The sequence below is a fragment of the Capra hircus genome, chromosome 19, assembly GCF_001704415.2.
Source record: "Capra hircus breed San Clemente chromosome 19, ASM170441v1, whole genome shotgun sequence".
Taxonomy (NCBI): domain Eukaryota; kingdom Metazoa; phylum Chordata; class Mammalia; order Artiodactyla; family Bovidae; genus Capra; species Capra hircus.
Window position 1 is genome coordinate 17,615,284 of NC_030826.1, and position 24,725 is coordinate 17,640,008.

At 41.9% G+C, this 24,725-nt stretch overlaps 1 protein-coding gene across 7 annotated transcripts in view; it reads right to left on the bottom strand.

Moving 5' to 3' along the window:
- The window catches only part of RHOT1 (ras homolog family member T1), a 62,699-nt gene extending 44,524 nt beyond the window's left edge, over positions 1-18,175 (bottom strand). For all 7 annotated transcript variants that reach the window (XM_018064255.1, XM_018064251.1, XM_018064249.1 and 4 more), the window contains exon 1: positions 17,960-18,175. In XM_018064255.1, the coding sequence (XP_017919744.1) occupies positions 17,960-18,035 (76 nt within the window). In that variant the 5' untranslated portion in view covers positions 18,036-18,175. The remainder of the gene's footprint in view (positions 1-17,959) is intronic.

Here is a 24,725-nt window from a genome sequence, read left to right on the forward strand (position 1 = left end):
CCCGGAAGAGGAAAGAGAAAGTTATCACTTAATAAATACAGAGTTTTTGCTGGTAATGAAGAAGTTGCTTTAAATGTAGAAAGTGGTGATGGTTACACAACATTGCAAACATATTTAACGCCCTTGAACAGAATATTTACTAAAGGTCAAAAATGTTATGTTTTTTGTATATTTTATCACAATTTTTAAAAGCAGTAATAATAAATGCATTTTATATTAACATTTAAAAAGCTTCCTACATTATTTTTTGATAAGTGTATAAGAATCCAGTGTGTGATATGTCATAATTTATTAATATAATCTCCTAATGATGAACGGTGCTGAAATGTTAATCTCTACAGGATAAATTCCTAGAAGTGGAACTCAAGTTAGCACACATGATCTTTTTGTTTTTAATAGACATTGTTATATTATTGCCAAAAAAGAATAATTTACATCCTTAACAATAGAAGATCAGAGTGTCTATTTCTTCATATCTTTACATCCTTTCTTTTTTAAGGTATCATATTTAAAGGGTTAGTAAGAGCAAAGAAACTTCTGTTACATTTTCTAAGCTAGCAGTTTTTTTTATGTACAAACTTAAATTCTTAATTTTCTTTCTGAAACTTGACTTTCATTCCCATCATTTTCTGACCATATGATTACTATTATTAGACATTCAAATGCTTATCAACTAAAATCTTTTCGTGATTCTAGAGGAAAACAGTCCACCTGCCTGTTGATCTCTGCTGTGATAGCAAACTATAGTTTTCAAAAGTCTAAATATAAAAGAGCCGGAAAATGTTAAAGTCAAGGAAAGTCACATTCCTTTGCTAAGTAAGTGACTAAAAGAAAGTGTGACTAAAACTACAAGTCAAGTCTGTGGAAAAATAATGAGAGAGTACTGGTCAAAACAACTCAGAGGGCATGCTGCAGACAAGCGGCTGCAGCTGATAGAGGGCAGTCCAGATGCTTAACAGGCATCCTCTGCCTCTGACTCTTCCATCCTTTCAATGTACACGTGTGAGAAGGCTTGGGCCACCTTCTTCAAGGGGCTGACAATAAGGTAACATTTCCCTGAGTCAGAGAATCTGGAGCCCATCATCAGAAAACTGCTAGGAGCCAGGTACTGAAGTCAACTTATCCAGCTCCCCACAGAAATTTCAGATGAAGAGCCTGGGACCCAGCCACAGTGATTTTCTCATGGTCTCACTAGAAGACTAATAACAGACCTAGGAGAATAACCCATTTTAACACGTCAGTAATACAGAAAATGCAGAAGTCAGTGAGCACCACATACACAAATACTACATAAGATAACTAAAATAATTCACTGATTCACTGGTGACTAATCCAGCAGCTCTGGATCTTTTTATTTTTAGAAAATTCCAGATGTACTGAAAAATTGCAAAAATAATTCAAAGGACTCAAGTCTATCCTTTAACCAAATTCCCCACATGTTAGCATTTAACCATATTTGCATTATTATTCTATATGTGTGTGTGAGTCGCTCAGTCGTGCCCGACTCTTTGCAACCCCATGGACTGCAATCCACCAGGTTCCCCTGTCCATGAGATTCTCCAGGCAAGAATACTGGAGTGGGTTGCCATTTCCTTCTCCAGGGGATCTTCCCAACCCAGGGATCGAACCCGGGTCTCCTGCACTGCAGGCAAATTACTTTACCAACTGATATATATATAATTAAAAAAAAAAAATTTGAGTAAATCATAAACATGATGCCCCTTTACCCTGAAGCATTCTAGTATGTATTTCCTAGAAAGAGTATCACTCTCTTACATAACCACAGTTAAATAAAGTTATGTCAAGATCAGGAAATTAACACCGCAGAGTGCTATTATGTAATCTATAAACCTTATTCATGTCTCACTATTATCTGTTATAGAAAAGAAAAATCTCTTCTGTCCAGAATCAAATGTTCCATTTGGCTGTCATACCTCTTTAGCGTCCTTTAATCTGGAAGCTTTCCTCCATCTTTATCTTTCATGACCCTCACATTTCTGAGGACTACAAGTCATGTATTCTGTAATCTCTCTCTCAGCTGGGTCTGTATGGTGTTATCCCACGACTGATTTCAGGCTCTGCTTTTTTGGCAGAATATGAGAGAAGTGTTCCTGTGTCCTCTCAGTGTGCCATAGCAGAAAGGAGGTAATGTCAGTTTATCCCACTACTGTGATGTTCACTGTCATCACTTGGAGGAGGTGGTGTTAGGTTTCTCCAGTAAAGTTATTTTTTTCTAATTAAAAAATATCTTATGAGGAGGTACTTTGAGACTTCGTAAATTTTCTGGTTCGCATCAAACTTTTGGCTATTAGGTTTAGCAGCCATTCAAGCTTCTTGCCTAAAACAACTAAAATCCTTTTGTGAAGTATTGCTATCGTGGCTGCTAGATGGTGATTTTTTATTTCTATCTATTCTCCTATATTACTCTGCATTCTCCTGTAAGAAAAAACTTTCCCTTCTGTTTCTTATGAGTGTGGTCTCATGGATTATTATATTATTCTATGGGTTGTAATCCATTACAGTCATTATCTGGAGGCTCAAATTATTTCATTTTATTTAAAAAAATGGCAGTTAGGCCAGTATATATCACCATGAACAATATTTTCTTCTTTCCTTTTATTATTAAAAAATGGAAGCATTTCAGAAATAGTGACAACAGTGTAATCTCGTGTGTGAACCCATCACCCAACCTCATCTCCTCTCCATATTCTCTCTTGTCCTTTCCCATGAATTATTTTGAAGCAAGTCTCAAACACGTATCATCTTCACCATGTACAATATGATTTTATAAATATGTATAATTTGGGGGACTAGAAAAAGTCAACACTTTCGGGGAGATAACAATACCATCTCTTCAAGGTTCCAGTAAGAATTCAACAACATCATATATGTGAAAGTGCTTAGGCAGAGCACCTGACCTATCACTGTCTCTCAATAAAGGTTTTAACTTTCCTTCTTAAAAAACAAAAGTCACTTTGGAGGTAAAAACTATCACATTCTAAATTTACAGATGGCAACTGAAATTTACTTCAGTTTTAACTTGTTAAATGCATTCCTGCATCCCTTCTACGCATTTCTTGAGCACTTATACACTAGAGGCACTATTCCAAGTCAGAGGGATACTACTGATCAAGGAATTACATTTTCCCTACTTTTATATTCTTGGAGATTATATTCCAATGGATTTATGATATTTTTCACCAATAAGGAATGCTCTTTCTACACATCAGGATAAAAAGCTAAAAAAGAAAGCGTAACCATCTTTGCCTAACCCTTTCTACTGATCATTCAAGTTCTGTCAAACTTCCTCTGACATTAATACTCATTCCTTCCTCTCTGTTCCCAGTTTCCCCCTAAATATAGCACTTTTACCAAAACACTTCCTAGTTCACAACTTTCCACCCCCTTCCCCAGTCTCTCCTCTCATTAATGCATCAGTAATACAAATGCAGTCCATCCTTCTTACACATTCTTTACATTTCCTAACTCACCTGATCAAAAGCCATCCCTGACTCTCAATTACCTACCTCATCAAAGTGTCGCTATTCTACTGGCCTTTGAAAATCATACATAATTTAACCCAGATCATCTATCTTTCTTTCTTGCTAGTCCTCATACATGATTTACTCCAATAAGGCCATTCTGTTTGTGTAAGCCCAAACAAGCCATGACAAATCCTGGCCCCACTCACATGGTTTTCTTCATCTAAAAATACCATCCCCCTTCTCTGGTCTACTTTTCCAAACATTCACCATCTCTAAAGGACAGCTTCCTCTCTTCATTCTTTCTGGAGCTGTTTTGCCACTGATCTCCAGTAGCACCTACCGACCTGGGGAGTTCATCTTTCAGTGTCCTATCTTTTTGCCTTTTCATACTCTTCATGGGGTTCTCAAGGCAAGAATACTGAAGCGGTGTGCCATTCCCTTCTCCAGGGGCAAAGAACTCCAGTGGAGAAGAACGTTTTGTCAGAACTCTCCACCATGACCAGTCCATCATGGGTGGTCCTACACGGCATGGCTCATAGTTTTACTGAGTTAGGCAAAGCTGTGGTCCATGTGATTAGATTGGTTAGTTTTCTGTGATTGTGGTTTTCAGTCTGTCTGCCCTCTGATGGAGAAGGGTAAGAGGCTTATGGAAGCTTCCTGATGGGAGAGACCTACTGAGGGGGAAACTGGGTCTTGTTCTGATGGGTGGGGCCATGCTCAGTAAATCTTTAATCCAATTTTCTGTTGATGGTTGGAGCTGTGTTCCCTCCCTGCTATTTACCTGGGGCCAAACTATAGTGGAAAGGGTCAGTTGTCATTCCAATCCCTAAGAAAGGCAATGCCAAAGAATGCTCAAACTACTGCACAATTGCACTCATCTCACATGCTAGTAAAGAAATGCTCAAAATTCTCCAAGCCAGGCTTCAACAATAAGTGAACCATGAACTTCTTGATGTTCAAGCTGGTTTTACAAAAGGCAGAGGAACCAGAGATCAAATTGCCAACATCCGCTGGATCATCACAAAAGCAAGAGAATTCCAGAAAAACATCTATTTCTGCTTTATTGACTATGCCAAAGCCTTTGACTGTGTGGATCACAATAAACTCTGGAAAATTCTGAAAGAGATGGGAATACCAGACCACCTGACCTGCCTCTTGAGAAATCTGTATGCAGGTCAGGAAGCAACAGTTAGAACTGGACATGGAACAACAGACTGGTTCCAAATAGGAAAAAGAGTACATCAAGGCTGTATATTGTCACCCTGCTTATTTGACTTATATGCAGAGTACATCATGAGAAACGCTGGGCTGGAAGAAGCACACACTGGAATCAAGATTGCTGGGAGAAATATCAATATCCTCAGATATGCAGATGACACCACCCTTATGGCAGAAAGCAAAGAAGAACTTAAGAGCCTCTTGATGAAAGTGAAAGAGGAGAATGAAAAAGTTGGCTTAAAGCTCAACATTCAGAAAACGAATATCAGGGCATCCGGTCCCATCACTTCATGGGAAATTGGGGAAACAGTGTCAGACTTTATTTTTGGGGCTCCAAAATCACTGCAGATGGTGACTGCAGCCATGAAATTAAAAGACGCTTACTCTTTGGAAGGAAAGTTATGACCCACCTAGACAGCATATTAAAATGCAGAGACATTACTTTGTCAACAAAAGTCCATCTAGCCAAGACTATGGTTTTTCCAGTGGTCATGTATGGATGTGAGATTTGGACTGTGAAGAAAGCTGAGTGCCAAAGAAGTGATGCTTTTGAACTGTGGTGTTGGAGAAGACTCTTGAGAGTCCCCTGGACTGCAATGACATCCAACCAGTCCATCCTGAAGGAGATCAGTCCTTAGTGTTCATTGGAGGGACTGATGCTGAAGCTGAAATTCCAATACTTTGGCCACATGATACTAAGAGCTCACTCATTTGAAAAGGCCCTGATGCTGGGAAAGGTTGAAGGTGGGAGAAGGGGACGACAGAGGATGAGATGGCTGGATGGTATCACCGACTCGACGGACATGAGTTTGGGTAAACCCTGGGAGTGGGTGATGGACAGGGAGGCCTGGTGTGCTGCACCCATGGGGTCGCAGAGTCGGACACGACAGAGCAACTTAACTGAAGGACACCTCAAATTCTACCTCACAATTTGTGGGATCTGACATCCTGGGGCTACTGAAGCCTTCCTCCTCCTCTGAACTACTCCTAAGCCATTTCATACACTGTTATGAATAGAAAGTATTAATACACACTTAACATCTATGAGTCTGAATAACACAATAACCAGATATTTGAAAACACTGAATGCAATTTTCTAATTTCACACTGCAGAGGAGAGAAGAACTTGTAGCACTTCAACTAGACTGAGGTACATAACTTGATCTCACCTTGCCCCGAACACAGTGGTATTGCTGCAGCTTCAGCACTGCTGTTCTGGAAATCGGGCCTACCCTTGGGAGCTCCTGGAACTCTCCCATTCACAGCTTTTCTTAAGAGTAACTGAAGAGCTGTGAATAGCAGGAAACTGCTGACGCATTCAAAAACAATTCTAAAGTTACTCTGCTTTTAGTAAAACAAATAACTAATGTTGAAATTATAGCTAGTTCTAATCCACTTATTTTCGGCTGCATTGGGTCTTCTTTCTGCATTGGACTTCTTTGCAGTGGCTTCTCCTGTGGTGGAGGGCAGGCTCTAGGGTTTCAGCAGCTGTGGCTCCCAGGTTCCAGAGCACGGGCTCACTAATTGCGGTGCACGGGCTTAGCTGCCCCACAACATGTGGAATCTCCCCAGACAAGGGGTCGAACCCGTGTCTCCTGAACTGGCAGGCGGTTCTTAACCACTGGCCCACCAGCAAAATCCCCAAATCACAACTAGCAAAGGAGGATGTGTACAATAAAGAATACATCTGGTCTTTACGCCTAGTTCCTGGCACAGCTTCAAAAGCCCTTGGAATTTCCTGAGTGAAACCAGTGTCCTTTGTTATAGTCTCTTTCAACCATGCTTCAATTTAGCCTAATGAGGTGACTTATTAAAGGGGAAGGGAGGGCCTAGACAGCTTTCAGCATAGGGGTCAGCTGCCAGAAAAATAACCATGTGATGAGGGGGTTGGAACCTTCAGCCCCACCCCAAAACCCCTGGGGAAGTGGGGCTGGGGTGCTAGAGACTGAGTTCAATGAAGGGGCTACCTAATGAAGCCCTATATGAAAACTCTGGACATATCAAAGCTCTGGGGATCTTCCTGGCTGGTGAACACATGGGTGGACCATAAAGGTGGCACACCCTGACTCCACAGGAACAGCAGTTCCTGAGCTTAGGACCCTTCCGGACCTTCCCCCAGGTACCTCTTCATATGGCTGTTCGTCTGTGTAATCTTAAGCACTGTGCTCTCCTGAGTTCTGTGAGTCATTCTAGTGAATTACTAAACCCAAGGGGTTGTGCAAAGCCCCTAATTGTAGTCAGCCAGAAAGAAGTGCGGATAGTCTGGGGACCCCACTGGCAGATAGAAACTAAAAAGTAAAGGTGATCTTGCTGGGGATCTTGCCCCTTAATTTGTAGGATCTGAGGCTAATCCAGGGTAGTTAGTGTCAAAATTGAATTCAACTGAAGGACACCCAGGTAGTTTCAGAAAATTGTCAGACTGTAGACAGCATGATGGTTTTGCATTTCTAAAAAGAAAGGATGGCTCAAAAAACTGAGAAACACTGTTAACAGAATTTCTATCCAAGAGTACAAGTTCCACTCAGACATAGCTGTGCCCTGCCCGAAGCAAACTAGGAAAAACACTAGAAGAACACGGAGTATTATGCTTCTAATGACCCATCTTTCTTCTGCAGACTCCTAACCAGTTTATTTGATAAGTATTTACCTAGTTGTCTTCTAAGAAAGTTTAGTCTTAGATACTCTGGGGGATAATATGGGAAATGTATAAAACAACAGATAAAACTGCCATAAAATAAGTATGGATCGAGTGCTATGTTCAATCATTCTGTTTTAAAAAGGGAAGGGGAAATAAGGAAGAGCAGGAAGAAAAGTGAATATTTTCTCCTCCCAGAAGTCTCTCTAAATATAGCAGGAAATCAAAAAGCTCATAAAAGCAGCTCCCTAGAAGGAAAAAAAAAAAAAAAATCAGTAAAGATATCTAAGCAACCTTCCAGCACATCACCCGTGGTCTCCTGAAGGATCTCCTAGACCTCCTTGGCAAAAACCTGATGTGTCCTACCAGCTAATGAGTATCTCCTGAAAGACTAAGAAACAAGTATTTCATGATCACCCACAGGAAACTCCACAAGGCAGGGGACATGTTTTCCTTGCTCAGTAGTCAATCTGTAGCTCCTAGGAAATGCACTTAGTAAAATGGAGCATAGTGGCTAAGAGCACATCTTTGAATTTCAAGAAAGTGGTTGGTTACCTTTGAGGGAAAGGGAGGGAAATACAATGAGGAGGGAGCTTCAACTGATTGGTAATGTTTTATTTATTAAGCCAGGTGATGGGTATTTGTTAGATGAATCTTTTTACATTTTATACAAACATTTCACCAAAAAAAGAAAAAAAGAATATAGGCTGTGGAATGAGACAGAATTGGACTGCAATCTCGGTGTCAGCGCTTATAAGCTGTATTTCCTCAGGCGAGCCACGAAGCCTCACTTCGTTCATCTATAAAATATAATACTGAAGAGCTTTACAGAAGTGGTAAAAAGATTAAGATGACAGATACATAATGCTTGGGACAATACCTGGCACACATTAAATACGCAAAACAGTGGTAGTTGTGTTGAGGAGGAGTTTGAATTAAAGGAGTTAAGCAGGCACTGGAGCAGGATTTTGGAACCGGTTTTGCCATTAATAGCATGACCCTGAGTTGTCACTGACTCTCTCTGGGCCACCATTTTCCCATCAGTTAAAAAAAATGGATTAGATGCTATTAATGTTTATATTTATGATTTATCTAAACCAGCATGTAGCACAGCTTGAAAACAGGCCTATAACAGACAAAAGTGCACGTTACATTAATGGTAATTTATCCTGCAGTATCCTCAAAATGGCAGACAGATCCCCAAACTGCATGTTATCTGTTCTGTGTATGGGACAGTGATCTGACCAAAACTTTCATCTATCTGTAAGAACACAGAGGGACTCATGGAGCCAATATGGGGTCCAGGAATTTCTAGTACTTGATGGCTTACATTCAGCATTTCATAACTTAAATGACTCCTTCCATCACGACCTTGTTTAGGGTTCCAGCAACTCCAAACCTTCAGCCAGCTCAAGTTACTGCTCATCTCCATGTTTATAGTCTCCAACCTAATTCCACATGATTATTCACAGTGGAGGTAAAATCAAGCTGACCCTTGGACAACACAGGTATGGACTGTGCGGTCCACCTTGATAGACTTTTTTTCAATAGCAAATACCGCAGTACTACGCAATCTTCAGATTTGCGATGTGAAATCACAGACTCAGAGGAACCCAGTAAACAGAGGGCTGGTTACATGCAGATTTTCAACTGCACAGAGGGTCGGTGACCCTAACCCCTGTATTGTTCAAAGGTCAACTGGACACAACTTAGCAACTAAACAACAACAAAAGGTTATCTTAAAATGAGCCAAGCTACCCTCTTCTCACCCCAGACATTTACCAAACCTTTTAGAAGATCCAATGCCTATACAATACCTGTGACCTTTGAACTTCGGGCCCTCTCTGGCCCCAAGAGAGATGCCTGCTTTTTCCCTGGTCTCCTAAACCCAACAACTACCGCCAGCACAGAGGTCCCCAGAAACTCTTCCATTCTGAAGAACTCTCCTGGGTATCACAGACAGCTGACCCTTGAACAACCGAGGGTAAGGGACGCTGGCACAAGCACAGCTGAAAATCCTGGTATAACTTAGAGTCGACCTTCTGTATCAGCAGTTCTTCTGTATCCTCATCCCTGGATTCAACCAGCTGTGGACTGTGGAGTGCTGTAGTATTTACTATTGAAAAAGATCCTCAGATAAGTGGATCTGTGCAGTTCCAACCCGCACTGTTCAAACGTCAGCTGTACAGGTCTATAATGTTATCCTTGATCTACTATGTTAGGAATGCGAAAAAAAAATGAATCAGATCCTTAATAACTCAGACACTCCTTGGTCACGAAAACAAGTCCCACTCTTGGGTCTTGAGAAGTCTGCCTACTTTAATGTCTTGATTCTTCTCATAATCCTCTTTTTAGAATTACTGGGTTGGCCAAAAAGTTCATTTGGATTTTCCCATGAGATTGTACAGAAAAACCCAAATCAACTTTTTTGGCCAACTCATTATCTTTAAAAAATTTTATTTGTATCCTACCATTCTAAGGCCCTCACCAGTTTCAGAAGAAACCTACCCTTGAATCCTCAACTCAAAATGTTAAACAAAGTGTTCAAAATTATGTCGATTAACAATATCAAAATGCCTAGTAGTTTCTAAAACAGCTAAGGGCTTATTTCTCCTTTATCACCGTCACTCGGGTTCCCTTAGCAAAAGCAGGTCTTCAACAGGTGTTCCACGCTACCTTTAAAGCTCCCCTTAACCATACCCTTTAAAGTGCATCCATCCTTATCGCTCTTCTTAGAACAACCCCTTTTTAGTCTTAGTCCCTTTCTGCTTTCCCCAAGGACCCTTTGTACCTCCAGTGATATTTTCAGAGGAGAAAGATCACTATTTTGAAGAAAATCAGAATTTTTCACAGCTCAGCTCTTCGGGGCAGTTCTGGCTCTCTGCAGCAACTCCTGCAAAAGCACAGACCTGCCACCATGTCTGTTCCAACAGGGCAGGCCTCAGAGGCAGGAAAGGAACAGCTTGGGGGAGAGGAGGCCTTGGAAAGACAGCAGCAATTTTAAAACTTTACTTATGCTTGGTCACACAGACTTAGGAGAGCGGTACCAACAAGTAGGAATAAATTTCCGGGACCAAAAAGTAGGCATAAATTTGTATCGATACTATCTTTCAGACTGTGATATTCTCTTTACTCATTCATATTCTGCCTCATCTGTTGAGGAATCCGAGGCAGTGTAGCACTCACTAGAGTAAAAAAAATCCTATCTAGTTTCTGAAGTAATTGTCTAATAAAAGACCTTAAAAAAAAAATCAAAGAACATGAATCTCTTCCACATAAAAATCCAAGAGTGATTTCCTTTTTTAAAAGAAGTTCAAAATAATAGCAAGAGAGAGTGAGAGAGACAGTACAGTGAATTGGGAAGGAAATAAGCAGGCATGTTTTCACTAGTATCATTTGGGGTTTCCATTTGGAGGAGCAGTGAGATGATAGCTGCTGTAACTAATAAAGGGTTACACAGATATGATTTAGTTTCAAAATGCTTTGGAGAATCTAAACTAGGGCTGTTTTGCTTCTCTTAAGGTCTACCCACCTAACCTTGAGTAAGACTATCAAAGAAATAATAAAGCAGCAGGTTTAAAGTTAAAACAGGCCACTTTCAAGCTAATTTTAATTGAGAAATAAATGAATGCCTTGAAGATAAGGAAAAATGTTTTAGATTATTAGAAATTTAAAGCTATTTAACAAGCCTATGATCAAAAAAGTCCCTTATGGGAATTCCCTGGGGGGTCCAGTGGTTAGGACTCCATGCTTTCACTGCTAAGGGTGCTGGTTCAATCCCTGGTCAAGGCCAAAAAAACACAAAGTCCCTATGACAATGTCAGATGAGTATAAGCACTGTAAGCACTAAGCAGTTTTAACTACTCCAAAAAGTAAAAATTATTTCCATAAAGGAACAATATCCCAAGCTCTTCTCTAGTTATTGTATCAATTAAAAATTATACTTAATATAAATACAATATATATTAAAAATATTTTATATAGTACAGTTTTATAACAATAACTAGAATTAAATTTATTATATACGATATAAGTATTGATATGGAGGACAAAAAATTATCCTTTGTTAGCCAGCCATCTGATGGTCTCTACTTCCTCTATTTTGCCTGACAAATATTAAAGTGATCTACAAAAATTACAAGCATGGCCACAATTATTCCCAAGGACAGAAGGCCTTCTGATTCAGTTCAACACAACATGCTACAGTTCAGTCTGAAACTCCATGCTTCTAAGTAGGTCATCCATGGGAAGCATAATTCATCACTGCAGAGTAAATTATTTAGATTTATCCAGGCTAAAAATTTCTTTGTCTTTTCATCAAAGCTTTTGAACATCCAGTTCCAAATGACAGCAAATTCTTAATATTCATGAAGCGGAAATAACATTCTCTGGTTCCAATTACCATCCTACCAGCCATTTTGGGAAATTCTTCTTGATAACAAACACCCCATGCTTCAAGTAGCAAAGGGATCTACTCATTTTTATCTGCTTCTTTATTAAGAAGCCTTGTTGGCTCTTCCTAAGTTATTGTAATTAGAATACAAAGGGAGGAGGAGAGTGATGATGAAGTTGTATTTTAAACTGCAGAACTTTAAAATTTGGGGAAATAGCTGAGCACTGTTCCAAAAGAAAACTCCATTGACCATATGCAGACAATGTCAGCTGCAGAAGGACAAATGATGTGGTCTATCCCTCTCCTTCAAACTCCATCAACACTAGTGCCCAACTGGAAAACAAGTCTCAGTACGTGTATAAGGAGGATATAGAAGAGACTCTATAAACAAAACGGACTATGTATTAGGTTGGTGCAAAAGTAATTGTGGTTTTGCACTGTAGAATTCTGCCATTTGATACTGGAATATATTCTTAAATGTGGTTATGTTATACACCATTTTAATGCATATTTCTCGCTTTATGAGTTTTTGCTAATGACTAATTACTTGCTATTTATTTTACACTAGGGAAATAACGTTGGACAAAAAGCGACTTTCTTATTCAAGTTCAAAATGGGTCGTAAAACAGCGGAGACAACTCACAACATCAACACATTTGGCCCAGAAGCTGCCAACGAACATAGAGCGCAGTGGTGGTTCAAGAAGATTTGCAAAAGAAATGAGAGCCTTGAAGATGAGCTCAGTAGCCAGCCATCAGAAGTTGACAATAACCAATTGAGAATATCATCAAAGCTGATCCTTTTATGACTACATGAGAAGCTGCTGAAGAACTCAACATGGACCAATCTATGGTCATTCTGCATTTGAAGCAAATTGGAAAGGCAAAAAAACTCAGTAAGTGGGTATCCCATGCTGCTGCTGCTGCTAAGTCGCTTCAGTCATGTCCGACTCTGTGCGACCCCAGAGATGGCAGCCCACCAGGCTCCGCCGTCCCTGGGATTCTCCAGGCAAGAACACTGGAATGGGTTGCCATATCCTTCTCCAATGCATGAAAGTGAAAAGTCAAAGTGAAGTCGTTCAGTCATGTCCGACTCCTAGCGACCCCATGGACTGCAGCCCACCAGGCTCGTCTGTCCATGGGATTTTCCAGGCAAGAGTGCTAGAGTGGGTTGCCATTGCCTTCTCCAGGGTATCCCATGAGCTGACCACAAATCAAAAAAATTGTCGTTTTGAAGTGTTGTCTTCTCTTATTCTACACAACAACAAACCATTTCTTAATCAGACTGTGATATGCAACAAAAAGTGGACTGTATATAACAACCTGCGATGACCAGCTCAGTGGTTGGACCAAGGCAGCAGCTCCAAAGCACTCCACAAAGCCAAAGTTGCACCAAAAAAAGGTCACGGTCACTGTTTGGTGGTCAGCTGCCCATCTGATCCACTATAGCTTTCTGGATCCATGCAAAACCATTACAGTGGAGAAGCAGGCTCAGCAAACCAGTGAGACGCACCGAAAACTGCGACACCTGCAGCCAGCACTGGTCAACCGAAAGGGTCCAATTCTTCATGACGACACCTGACTGCACGTTCCTCACCCAATACTTTAAAAGCTAAACGAACTGGGCTACGACATTGTGCCTCATCCACCATACTCACCTGACCTCTCAGCAACCTGCTACCTCTTTTTTAAGCATCTCACAGGAGGCAGAAAATGTGTTGATTGTAATGGTTCCTCTTTTGATTAATAAAGATGTGGTTGAGCCTAGCTATAATCATTTAAAATTCACTGTCCAAAACCCCAATTACATTTGCACCAAACTAGTAGACAGGACTTTCTGTGGCCAATCACCCAGATGATAGTAGGTACCATACTGGGTTGAGTATCTATCACCCAGACACAGTATAATTAAAACTGGAGCACTTTAATCTTTAAATGTCATTCTAACAACGAACAGAATGGAGAGCAACATGGTTTTCAAAAGGATCGCTGAAAGTCTTTTTCTAAAATAAATACTAGCTTATTCCTGAAGTCTCTTTAACTCTTATACCTAAAGAATCTTTCTCTAACTCCTTCAAACCTCTAAATGGCCTCTGCTGGTTCAAGGAGAAGCTGACCTCTTTTGGCAAGGACTACAATTCCTGGCAGCCAATTCATGAACTAGACATGGCATTGCCAGAACACAGGAATCTCCTCCAACAAAATAAAGCTAAGAACATGGAACTAGAGACTGGATGAATGTGGCCCCTTCAAATCCTAACAATAACCAGAGCAGATTTGATTTTAAGAAAGGAGAATGATCACATTTTTATGACTAAGAGGAGTGGTTTAGGAAACGAAGTGTAAATAAACTAGCTTGTTTATTTACTAGTGTAAATAAACTATCATTCTTTCAACAACTATTTGAGTGCCTACTTTGTGCCAGGCCTATTCTAGGCCCCGGGGAAATGGCAATAAACAAGACAAATCCACGGTCTTTATGAAGCTTACCTTCCAGCCCAAGCAACAACAGCAACAACAAAAAGTGAACACTTATGCAAGGGAGGTGGGATAACGCCTGGGTCAGAGACTCCCTGTAGAGAAAGCAAACTAAAGGAGATAGTACAAGAGCAAAGCAAGGGCCGGATTGTGAAAGACTCCGTTAGGCCTGCTTTAAAAAGTGTGATGGCCTTTATTCTAAGTGAAAGTAGAAATCATCAGAGAATTTTTAAGCTGGGTAACAGGATCTGAGATATTTTTTAAAGATGACTCTTGTCTGCTACATGGAGAATGGACGAAATTAGAAGCAGGGACACCAGTTAAGGAGATGTTACAAAAGCCTAGGCCAGAGCCAACCAAAGCTTGAGCTAGTTTGGCAGAGGTTTTGATGATAAACTAAGCAGTTGGACAAAAAAGAGCTACCAGATTTATTTAAAAGGATGACAACAGTTCCACTTTCTTAACTGATTTGACCAGAAGACCAATATATCTCAGTTTAATTTAAAACAAGGCCACTAAAACTAAGACTATCCTGTGTACTTTTAATGTAGATACATGATTTGGATTAAAGGTTAATAAGGCTCATTCCTCATACTATAACAAGGACATTTGTTAAACATACTAATGCAAATCTAGCTAAATGCAAATTCTGGCCAATGAAATTGATTATGAAAAGTTATAACCTGAAAAACTAAGCTTTGTGTGGTTGCATTTTTAAAGGTTGTTTAAAGAATGGTATTTGACTTTTAATTTGGCCTGAATAGTACTCAGTATGCTCGGTAATTAAGGTAAAGAAGATACTTAATACTTTGGCTTTCTTTGCAAATAAACATTTTAATATTTACAGATAGCCTAGCTTTTCTGATCTAAGCAGTCAATAGGCATTAAGCAACTAGTTAGTGTTAAAACCTTGTTGGCTCAGAATCCAAATTCTGGATGGGCCAAGAAAAGATCCATTTCACCTCTAGAGTACAGTACAGGTTAAGCCAACGGACTGCTGAAACCACTCACAAGTATTCGGGAGCCTCAGTGAACGACACTGCCGCTGCGTGGTGCAGGGACTGACACTGACAGCAATAAAAGGTACTCAAGTGACAGAGAAACAGTAACGAGAGACAAGGTTCCTTTTTCTTTTCTTCTCCTATTTCCCTTAGTTAACCATCTTAAATACAATACTGTGGCCACCTGATGTGAAGAATTGACTCATTGGAAAAGACCCTGATGCTGGGAAAGATTGAAGGCAGGAGGACAAGGGGACAACAGAGGAGGAGACGGCTGGACAGAATCACTGACTCAATGGACATGAGATTGAGCAAGCTCTGGGAGTTGATGATGGACAGGGAGGCCTGGCGTGCTGCAGTCCATGGGGTCGCAGAGTCGGACACAACTGAATGACTGAACTGAACCATCTTAAAAATACAACAGAATTATTATTTCTGATAAATTTGTGTATTGGACCAGTATTAAAACAGTCCTGGGACTTCCCTGGTGGTTCAGTGGCTAACACACCATGCTTCCAATGCAGCGAGCATGGGTTTGATCCCTGATCAGAGAACTAAGATCCCACATGCTGCACAGTGGGGCCAAAAAATAAAACAGTCTTGGTCACACTACTTATCTAGCATTTACAGCTAGGCTAAGCAGCTGTCAAGATACATTAAATCTCAAAAAGTAATGTTTCACTCATTTCCCCCCAGTGTACAAGCCTTTAATATAACTAACTGAAATTAAATATTTCAAATAAGTATAACTCTTTCTAGTATTCTTAAATGTGGGAGGAAAAATCATGTATATATGATATCAGGCCTAAAGCTTTTGGTACTATTTTCTTTGAGAAAAATATCTTCCTCAGAAATGAAGGCTTTATTCTTGCCTGGGAAATCCCATGGATAGAGGAGCCTGGCGGGCTATAGTCCATGGGGTTGCAAAAGTCAGACACAACTTAGCAACTAAACCACTGCCATAAGTAACACTGTTAACATCTTAACTTTAAATGTCCTAAGGTTGACCATGTATCTCACATATGTATAGCGTTTCCATTTAGATACTTTACAGACTAACGATTACATGTAATTGCTAAATTCAATACTAAAACCAAAAGAGAGAATTTCTGCTTTAAAAAAAAAAAAATTGTCTTTCAAGCAGCAGTTTTTTCAGCCCATCATCTACTCACTACTTTCCCTATCTTGCTCCAAATGTATCAACATGAATCATCTTCCTGAACTTTGTCAAGGAAGTCCATGCAAAACACAGATTGAGATACATATGTGGTTTAAATTAAAACTAAAAATCACAGCTGCAAACCAAAAAGTAAACTGTGTCTGGCCAAGCTTACTTCTAAATTTTTATTCTAAAGGAAAATTTCTATTGATTCAACAGCAGGTGAACAAGGATTTCAATGAATAGCAAAGAACACTACAGAAGAGAGTAAAAGTATGTTAGTTTTCTTCCTTGGAGAGCATCACAGTGACCTGGAGGAGCTACTCTAGAATGGAACAGTTCAGAAAAGAAAGTTTCAAAGCAAGCAATGGTAGAGCCTTAACTTGTTTTTTCACTGTTGGGTCTGACTCTTTGTGACCCCCATGGACTACAGCCTACTAGGCTCCTCAGTCCATGGGATTTCCCAGGCAAGAATACTGGAGTGGGTTGCCATTTCCTTCTCCAAGGGATCTTCCTGACCTAGGGATTGAACCCGTGTCTCCACTTGGCAGGTGGATTCTTCACCACTGAGGCACCTGGGAAAACTAGAGCATTACCAAATGTACTTCAAAACAAACAACCCAGTCCTCCCCAGCCCGCTTTCTTGTTTTAGTCCTACCAATTGAGTCATGTACCTTGCACAACAGATATCAAGCAGTCCCTGCTGTTCTGTCCCCAAGTCAGTGAACAGACATGCTTCCTTCACTACATCTTCAAAAGTGAAATCTACGAATCTCACGGTTGGGGGGGGGGGGTCACGTATGTTGGTCTATTTGGGTCTCACGTGTGCCCGTTATTTTAAAATTAACTACCAAGTCTGAGTCTATTGTATTCTGTTACAATAATGTTTTAAAAGATGAGGGCAACTAGACTTCAGGGTTACAATAATTCTCTCAACAGACGGACCCTCCTCAGATAAGCATTCATTGAACACCTGCATAACTTGAACTTGAGAGTACGTTTTTGAGGAAAATACCCAGTGATTCCAATGCAAAGAGCAAAGATCGTTTTAAAAAATGCTCCGCGTCTTACATGTCTAGAGAGAGCGAGACCGCGAGAGCAAAAAGAGGCAGAGACACCTGACCTTGCCCACAAGTCGCCCAGTCCTGCAGCCCTCCCCCTGGCTTCCCCGGGAGAGGCGCTTCACGCCATTCCAATTGGCCGCCGGTCGGCCTGCCCGTTCCAGCACCTGCCTGGCGGGGACAGGGGCATCTCCGCGGAAGACGAGAGGGCTTGAGAGGAGGCGGCCTCGGAAACGGGGAGGCCCGGGAGGAAAGGATTCCAAGTGGGAAAGGAGGCGAGGACCTTCGGACGAATGAGGCCGGGCGGTCAGGGGTTAATGGAGACGCGGCTGGGGGGGGGCGGGGGTGGAACACGATGGTGGGACCGGGGAGGGAGGTCTCAGGAGGGACCCGGGGAGGCGAGAGGTCGAGGGCCGCAGCCGAAAGAGAAGAGCCGAGGAGCTGGGAGGCCCGGGGGCGCGGAGGGGAGGGCAGCGGGGCGGCAGGGGCTGCGGCGGCCGCGGCCAGCCCCCCGGCGCGCGGGGACTCACGTTCTCCCACCAGCAGGATCCGCACGTCTTTCTTCATGTCGGCGGCTCGCAGGGGCCGGCCTCGGCCCGCAGGCATGGAGCGGACTCCTCTAGCCGGGAGCGCCCAGCCCGCCGCGCCGCTCTCCCCGCCCCGCCGGCGCCGCCTGCCAGCCTCCCCGCGCCGCCCCTCCCGAGCCTCGGCCGCCCGGGCCCGCCGCACCGCCTCCTCAGCAGCTTCCCAGCTCGAGAGCCGGGAAGGCGCCGGCTCCGCCTCCTCCGGCTCCGCCGCGGCGGCGGGGAGGACGGGGCGCAGCGAGGGACAAGCGATTTCGCAACGCGAACGCTTTCCGTCCCGCAGCTGCGCCCCAGCTGTGCTGTGCGCCGCAGCGCATCGCCCGGGAGTCTCACTCACCCTCCTCGGGGAACACCGGTCAGGATAAGCTTTGGACCTGAAATCTGAGTGGCAGAGTCGCTAGTCTTGACCCCATTTCTTTTACAGAACAGGGGCAGAAGTTCCTCCCTCAAGGTCAGATAGCTAGAACTTGGCAGTGTGACTCGGGGCGGGAATATTCTCACCAGAATGACTATAAGCTCCAGGTGAACAGCGACCTGTTTACCTGGTTTTCAGCAGTATTCCCCCACCTTACTGGCCAAAGCCCTCGGAAAGTGCTTGATTGACTCCCAGAATCGACCCCTTTCCACTACCAAAAGTCCACCATCCTAGCTGCTTTTTACCTGTGCTGTTTATAAAATATGATTCTAAATAATGAGGTTAGTTTCTACGCTTTCAGTGTAAACAGCTTCATTTCTTTGTAACCAAACTAAATGTTTTTCCTCTCTGTGTATGGTTTACTTTAGGCAGGGTCTTCTGATACTTCTCTTTACATAGGTTTGCCCAGCACCGTACTGGGCATGTAGGTGGCACTGAATAATAAACTCTTACTGATTTGTCTAACATTGCCTTAATTTCTTCTGACTTTCTCCATCCGGAGGAATTTGTTGCTATATGTGTAATGCTTGAACAGAGGTTGGAATACAGTGGGAGCTGTTAGCTATAGAGGTATCTAGAATAAATGAAGAAACACTACGCCTAATATTCCTTTTTTTCCCATGTTAAATATTACAAAATGATTTTTTGGGTTTTTTTGGCCGTGGTATGCTGGCATGCAGGATAATTCCTGGTAATTCCCGGATCAGTGATCAAACCCATGCCCACTACAGTGGAAGAGTGGAATCTTAACCACTGGATGGCCAGCGAAGTCCCCGAAAATGAATTTTTTAAAGGAAATGACGTGTACATTATACCAACCCTCTTTTCTCCTAAGAGAAGCCTTGTGGTCTGGTGCAGCAGTTAAGACCATGCTGGCAAACTGCATGGGTTTGTATCCAGAGCCCATCACCTGATAGTTATATGATCTTGAGTAAGTTCTTTTACTTCTCCAAGACTGCCCCTTCTTCTGTAATATGTCAATAATAATAGTACCTACCTCCTTGGATGGTTGTGAAGAATAAAGATAATATATGTCAAGCATTTGCCAGACTCACAGTACTTGCTCTGTAATCTTGAGGTCATTACTGTCATAAACCTCACTGAAAAGTTGAAATCCGTAGGTTTTGAGGCAAATTCATTGCTATGTTTACAACAGTATTTCACTGTCTTATTTATATGATATCCCTAAGAAGCATAGGGGTGGAGGCCTTTCCAAAAATCACTCTGTGATATAAGGAAGAAGACAAGAAAGACACACTTTCTGCTCACTGGGAGGTAATAAGTCATATTCCAGGATGGAGGCAAATAAGATGAACTTCACAAGGCCTGATGGCCTGCTCTTTCAGAGGAAAGTATTTCTCAGAATTTTTAGTACAGTTAGTCCTCTACATGGGAACCTTCAAGTTGAGAACTTTCAAAGATGGGAACAAGTATTCACACTGAAAAGAGTCCCAACACAGTAAATGGCAGGGGGATTTTACTTTATTTAAGGAGGCACTGTTAGTTTTTGAGTCACTAGACCCAAATGTGGAACAGCACACAAATGTTACAACACCCGTTCAAAATGCAATTCAGAGCTACCGTGTCATCTAGGATGAAAAAAAAAGACCTACTACCCAGACATCACTGGATCGTTTTTTTCAAGAGGGTACATGGAATTGCATCCAGCAAGGAACCAGAACCTGTGCCATCAAGGTCAGACGTGAGTGAAATTGCAGCTTGCCCTCCATCTCCTATTGCTGATGGTCCTTCAGCTCTACCATCTCCCACCTCCTCTCTTTCCTCCAGTCATTAACTCATCTTGCCTATTCACTGGCAAGGACTAATGGTTTGTTATAAAAGAATAGCAACAGTCCCTAATGAGTGGAAGTGGAGAGCCTGACAAGCCAGAATGTGTCTCTCAAGCAATGTAAGTTTCCTTTTCACCATCCCTTCCCATTTCCCAATCAGCTATACTTCTGAAGCTTTGGCCTCCTGCCTTGCCTTGAGCTTTATGCCCTTCTCCTATGTTAACAGACATTCATCAGGGGCCACTCTGAAGTTCTCTTGCAAACAGCATAGCTCAGTGATTAAAATCAGGGACTCTGGAATCTGCCTGCCTAAGTCTGAACCTCAGCTTTACCAATTCCTAGCTGTGCATCGTCAGGCAAATTGCTTAAGCTCCTCTAAGCCTCATCTGCCAGATGGAAATAACACTTCATGAGACGGTTACAAAGATTAAATGAGTGAATATAATAGGAAAATGCTTCAAAGAATGTCTGAAACATGGTCTATAATATACACAAATGCTGAATAAATAAAATAACTCATGAGAGAAGTGACTTGTATACAACTTTCTGAGCCTGAGGACTGAGCCACACCATGACCCACACTGCAGCAAAATAGAAGTCAGAGAATGGAGTTGTTGGCAATGGATTTACAGTTGGGATATTATAGATTGATGACTGGATATTAAGTAGATTGGATAAAGCCAAGAGAACAGATTGGTATCTAGAAGGCACTGGTGGAATTTTCCTCTGGAATGCTGGGAAGCAGTTCTGCCTTCACAAGACAAACTTCATGGCTTCTCAACTGTGAAGGGGACACTGGAAAGTCTGAACAAAGTACTTTCCCCAAGAGATAAGAGGCTCCATCTTTCATACCTATCAAAGAAGGAACTTGCAACATAGCCTTTCTCTGAGATTCAGGACAGTGGAACGCCCAGGGCTACTGGGCAGGCCTGCTGGGTAGAAGATACGGTGTGTTAAATGACTAACACTGGGTGGAACAAGAGGCTGGTCTCTGATGGGTGAGTTAGACACAGTCCTGGGCAGGAAGCCAAATAAGATGGGTTGGCATTGGTCCCACTCTTCAGATCCATCTATCTTTGGTCTCTCAAATTAAACCCAAAGTGGTATCTGTCTTCACTCTTGTCTCCTGTTTCTTCCAGGAAGACTTCCTCTTTTCCTGCCAAGTTGCTCTGGCAGAGCAGAAAAGTCTAATGACTTGATAACAGAGTAAACCTTTTATCTTACCTTTGAATGCACTTGTTCTTAACTCATTGGTCAAACATCTATATCCTCTGCATAGTCACATGGATTGGTCTCCAGAGGACGTGGATTCTATTTGTTTAATTTGGCGGAAAGAGACATCATTCAGCACCTTTACTTTAAAAAGATATTTGATTATAATTAACCATACTAAGGGGACATTTTTCCAGACAAGAGCCTCATCTGGTGATGAGATTGCATCCAGTTTTCTTTTGAATTTTCTCAAATTCAAATTCAAATTCTCAAATTAAATATGAATTTTTTTCATATAATATTGTAAAAACACTCTTGATTAAGAGATAATTGACATCAAGAAGACTCTCAGAACTTCTTGCCCCCAGGTGGCCTGAATTCCCTCATGTCAAGGTTAAGAGCATGAGCTCTGGAGTCTACATTTCATCTCCAGTATTTGGCTACCTGTGCAATATTAGACAAGCTACATAACCTCTCTGAAAAACCCCATCAGCAAAATTAGTTCATAGAGCTCTTTGAGAATTAAATAATGTAATAAAACATTTATCACATTACTTAACATATGGAACATGTTCATACATCATCCTTACCAACTGCATTTTTTTAATATTTACTTATTTTTTTAGAGTACATAGATTTTTAAAATAATTTTACGTATTTATTTATTTTTGGCTATGCTGGGTGTGTGTTGCTGCTCAGATTTTTCTCTAGTTGCAGCGAGCAGTGGCTTCTCTTCATTGCGTTGTGAAGGCTTCGTACTAAAGTGGCTTTTCTTTTTGCATAGCATGGGCTTGAGGGCATACGAGTATGTGGGCTCAATGGTTAAGGTTCCTGGGCTCTAGAGCACAAGCCCAACAGTTGTGGTGCTTGGGCTGAGTTGCTCTGCTGCCTGTGGGATCTTCCTGGACCAGGAAGATTGAGCCCATGTCTCCTGCATTGGCAGGCGGATTCTTTACCACTGAACCACCAAGGAAGCCCAGCAACTGCATTTTTAAATTTGGGATTCATTTGCTGATTTGCCTTATCTTTCCAAGGGCAGATTGATTAGCCTGCCTGCCCAAATTGTAAGCTCTGAATGACAAAATGCATATAGTATAATTTTTAATTACTGCAGAGACATTAAAATTTGTGCTGACTTGTTATCTATGCCAACCAGTGATTCTCAAAAAAAATTTAGGCCACAAGCCATTTCCACAAAACAAAAAATTCTGTACAATAGTAAAATTATAATTTGCTTATCTCTGCAAAGAAATTGCCACAAGTAAATATGTTCCAAGCAAATAATCTAAAAGAAGAAATATATATCTACACATTATGCATGCATGCTAAGTCACTTCAGTCATATCCGACTCTTTGAGGTCCTCTGTCTGTGGGATGCTCCAGGCAAGAATATTGAACTGGGTTGCCATTTCCTCCTCCAGGTGATTTTTTCCGACCCAGGGACTGAACCCCCGTCTCTTGCATCTCCTGCCTTGGCAGGCAGATTCTTTACCATTGCGCCACCTGGGAGGTCATTGTTTCATATGTGTGTGTGTGTGTTAGTCCCTCAGTCATATCTGAATCTTTGCGACCCCATGGACTGTAGCCTTCAGGCTTCTCCATCCATGGGATTCTCCAGGAAAGTATACTGGAGTGGGTTGCCATGCCTTCTTCCGGGGCATCTTCCTGACTCAGGGATGGAAACCGCATCTCATGTCTCCTGCATTGGCAGGTAGGTTCTTTACCACTAGTGCCACCTGGGAAGCCCATTCTATATACCTATTCTATTTATAGCATCATTATACAGTAGTAGAAAGTGGAAAAATAGACAATGTATATTGTATAACAAAGCATAACAAAGAAATAACATGTATTTCTGTAACTTTTACCCTCCACACCTTTGCAATTTTGAACTTTAGCCGGCATGCACAGGTATTAATTGGGTAATTAAGAACTAATGGATGGGACTTCCCTGGTGGCACAGTAGATAAGAATCTGCCTGCCAATGCAGGGGTAACGGGTTCATTCCATGTTCTGGGAAGATCCCACATGCTGTAGAGTGACTAGCCCTGTGCTTTTCTGAGCCTGCGCCCTCGAGCCACAACTACTGAGAATTAATAAAGCCTGCGTGCTCTGGAGCCGCACCCTGAAACTACTGAGCGCCCGTGCTGCAACTGCTGAAGCCAGGGCGCCTAGAGCCCATGTTCTGCAACAAGAGAAGACACCGCAGTGAGAAGCCCAGGCACCGCAACAAAGAACAGCCGCTGCTCGCTGCAGCTAGAGAAAGTCCACGTGCAGCAGTGAAGACCTAGTGCAACTAAAAAAAAAACAATGATGTACATAAAAGATGAGAGCACAAAGGAGAGAGAAAACGTGCTAAAGATTAGGAATTAGTTTTTAGTACAATCATCTCTTGTAAAATGTCAACATTAATAACATCTTTTAATAAAAGTAATAGAAATATTTGGAAAAATAGCAGTGCTTTAAGTGAGACATTATTGTAGGATATCAGGGCTTCCCAGGTGATGCTAGTGGTATAGACCCTGCCTGCCAATGCAGAAGACATTAAGAGACGCAGGTTGGATCCCTAGGTCAGGAAGATGCCCTGAAGAAGGGAATGATAACCCACTCCAGCATTCTTGCCTGGAGAATCCTATGAACAGAGGAGTCTGGCAGGCTACGGTCCATAGATTCGCAAAAAGTCAGACGCAATTTAGCATGCACAAAATGTACGATATCGTGTTTATAAAATGATTTAGCAAATATTTATTGCTTCCACCATGTGCATTGCTCTGTACTAGGTTCTAAGGAAGCAGTAATAAGCAACACAGACTTATTGCGGCGGGCAAGTTATGGATAAGGAAGTCTCACCAGAATCCTCCAAATCCTTCTCCCATCAGCCCAAACTGCCTTTTTTGAAAACCTTTCACAAGAGGTAGCATCTCATAATCTAAATCTCTTTCTACCTCCTCTCTCCCCATCCCACCCCCAGCCAAAACCAGCCAGACTTGTGTGACTGTCCCACTTCTAGTAATCCGCTCCCCCTGCCTGGCTGTGTTCACAGACAGCCTCCAAGGCAACACAATGCCTTAACCAGAAAAACTGCAAATATCCCCATAAAGCTCCTAGGAAAATGACTATGATTTTAGCCTGAGTGGCCTTCCTGGACCTTCTTCTACAATTAGTGCATCAGCTTTGATCTGAGCTAAACTCGGTACACACGCACACATCACCATGTTAGACACAGTGACAGTGAGAGACTCCAGTCCCCTTGGTAGAAACCAGATCCACTCTGGGAAAACAGTTTTCAACTCTG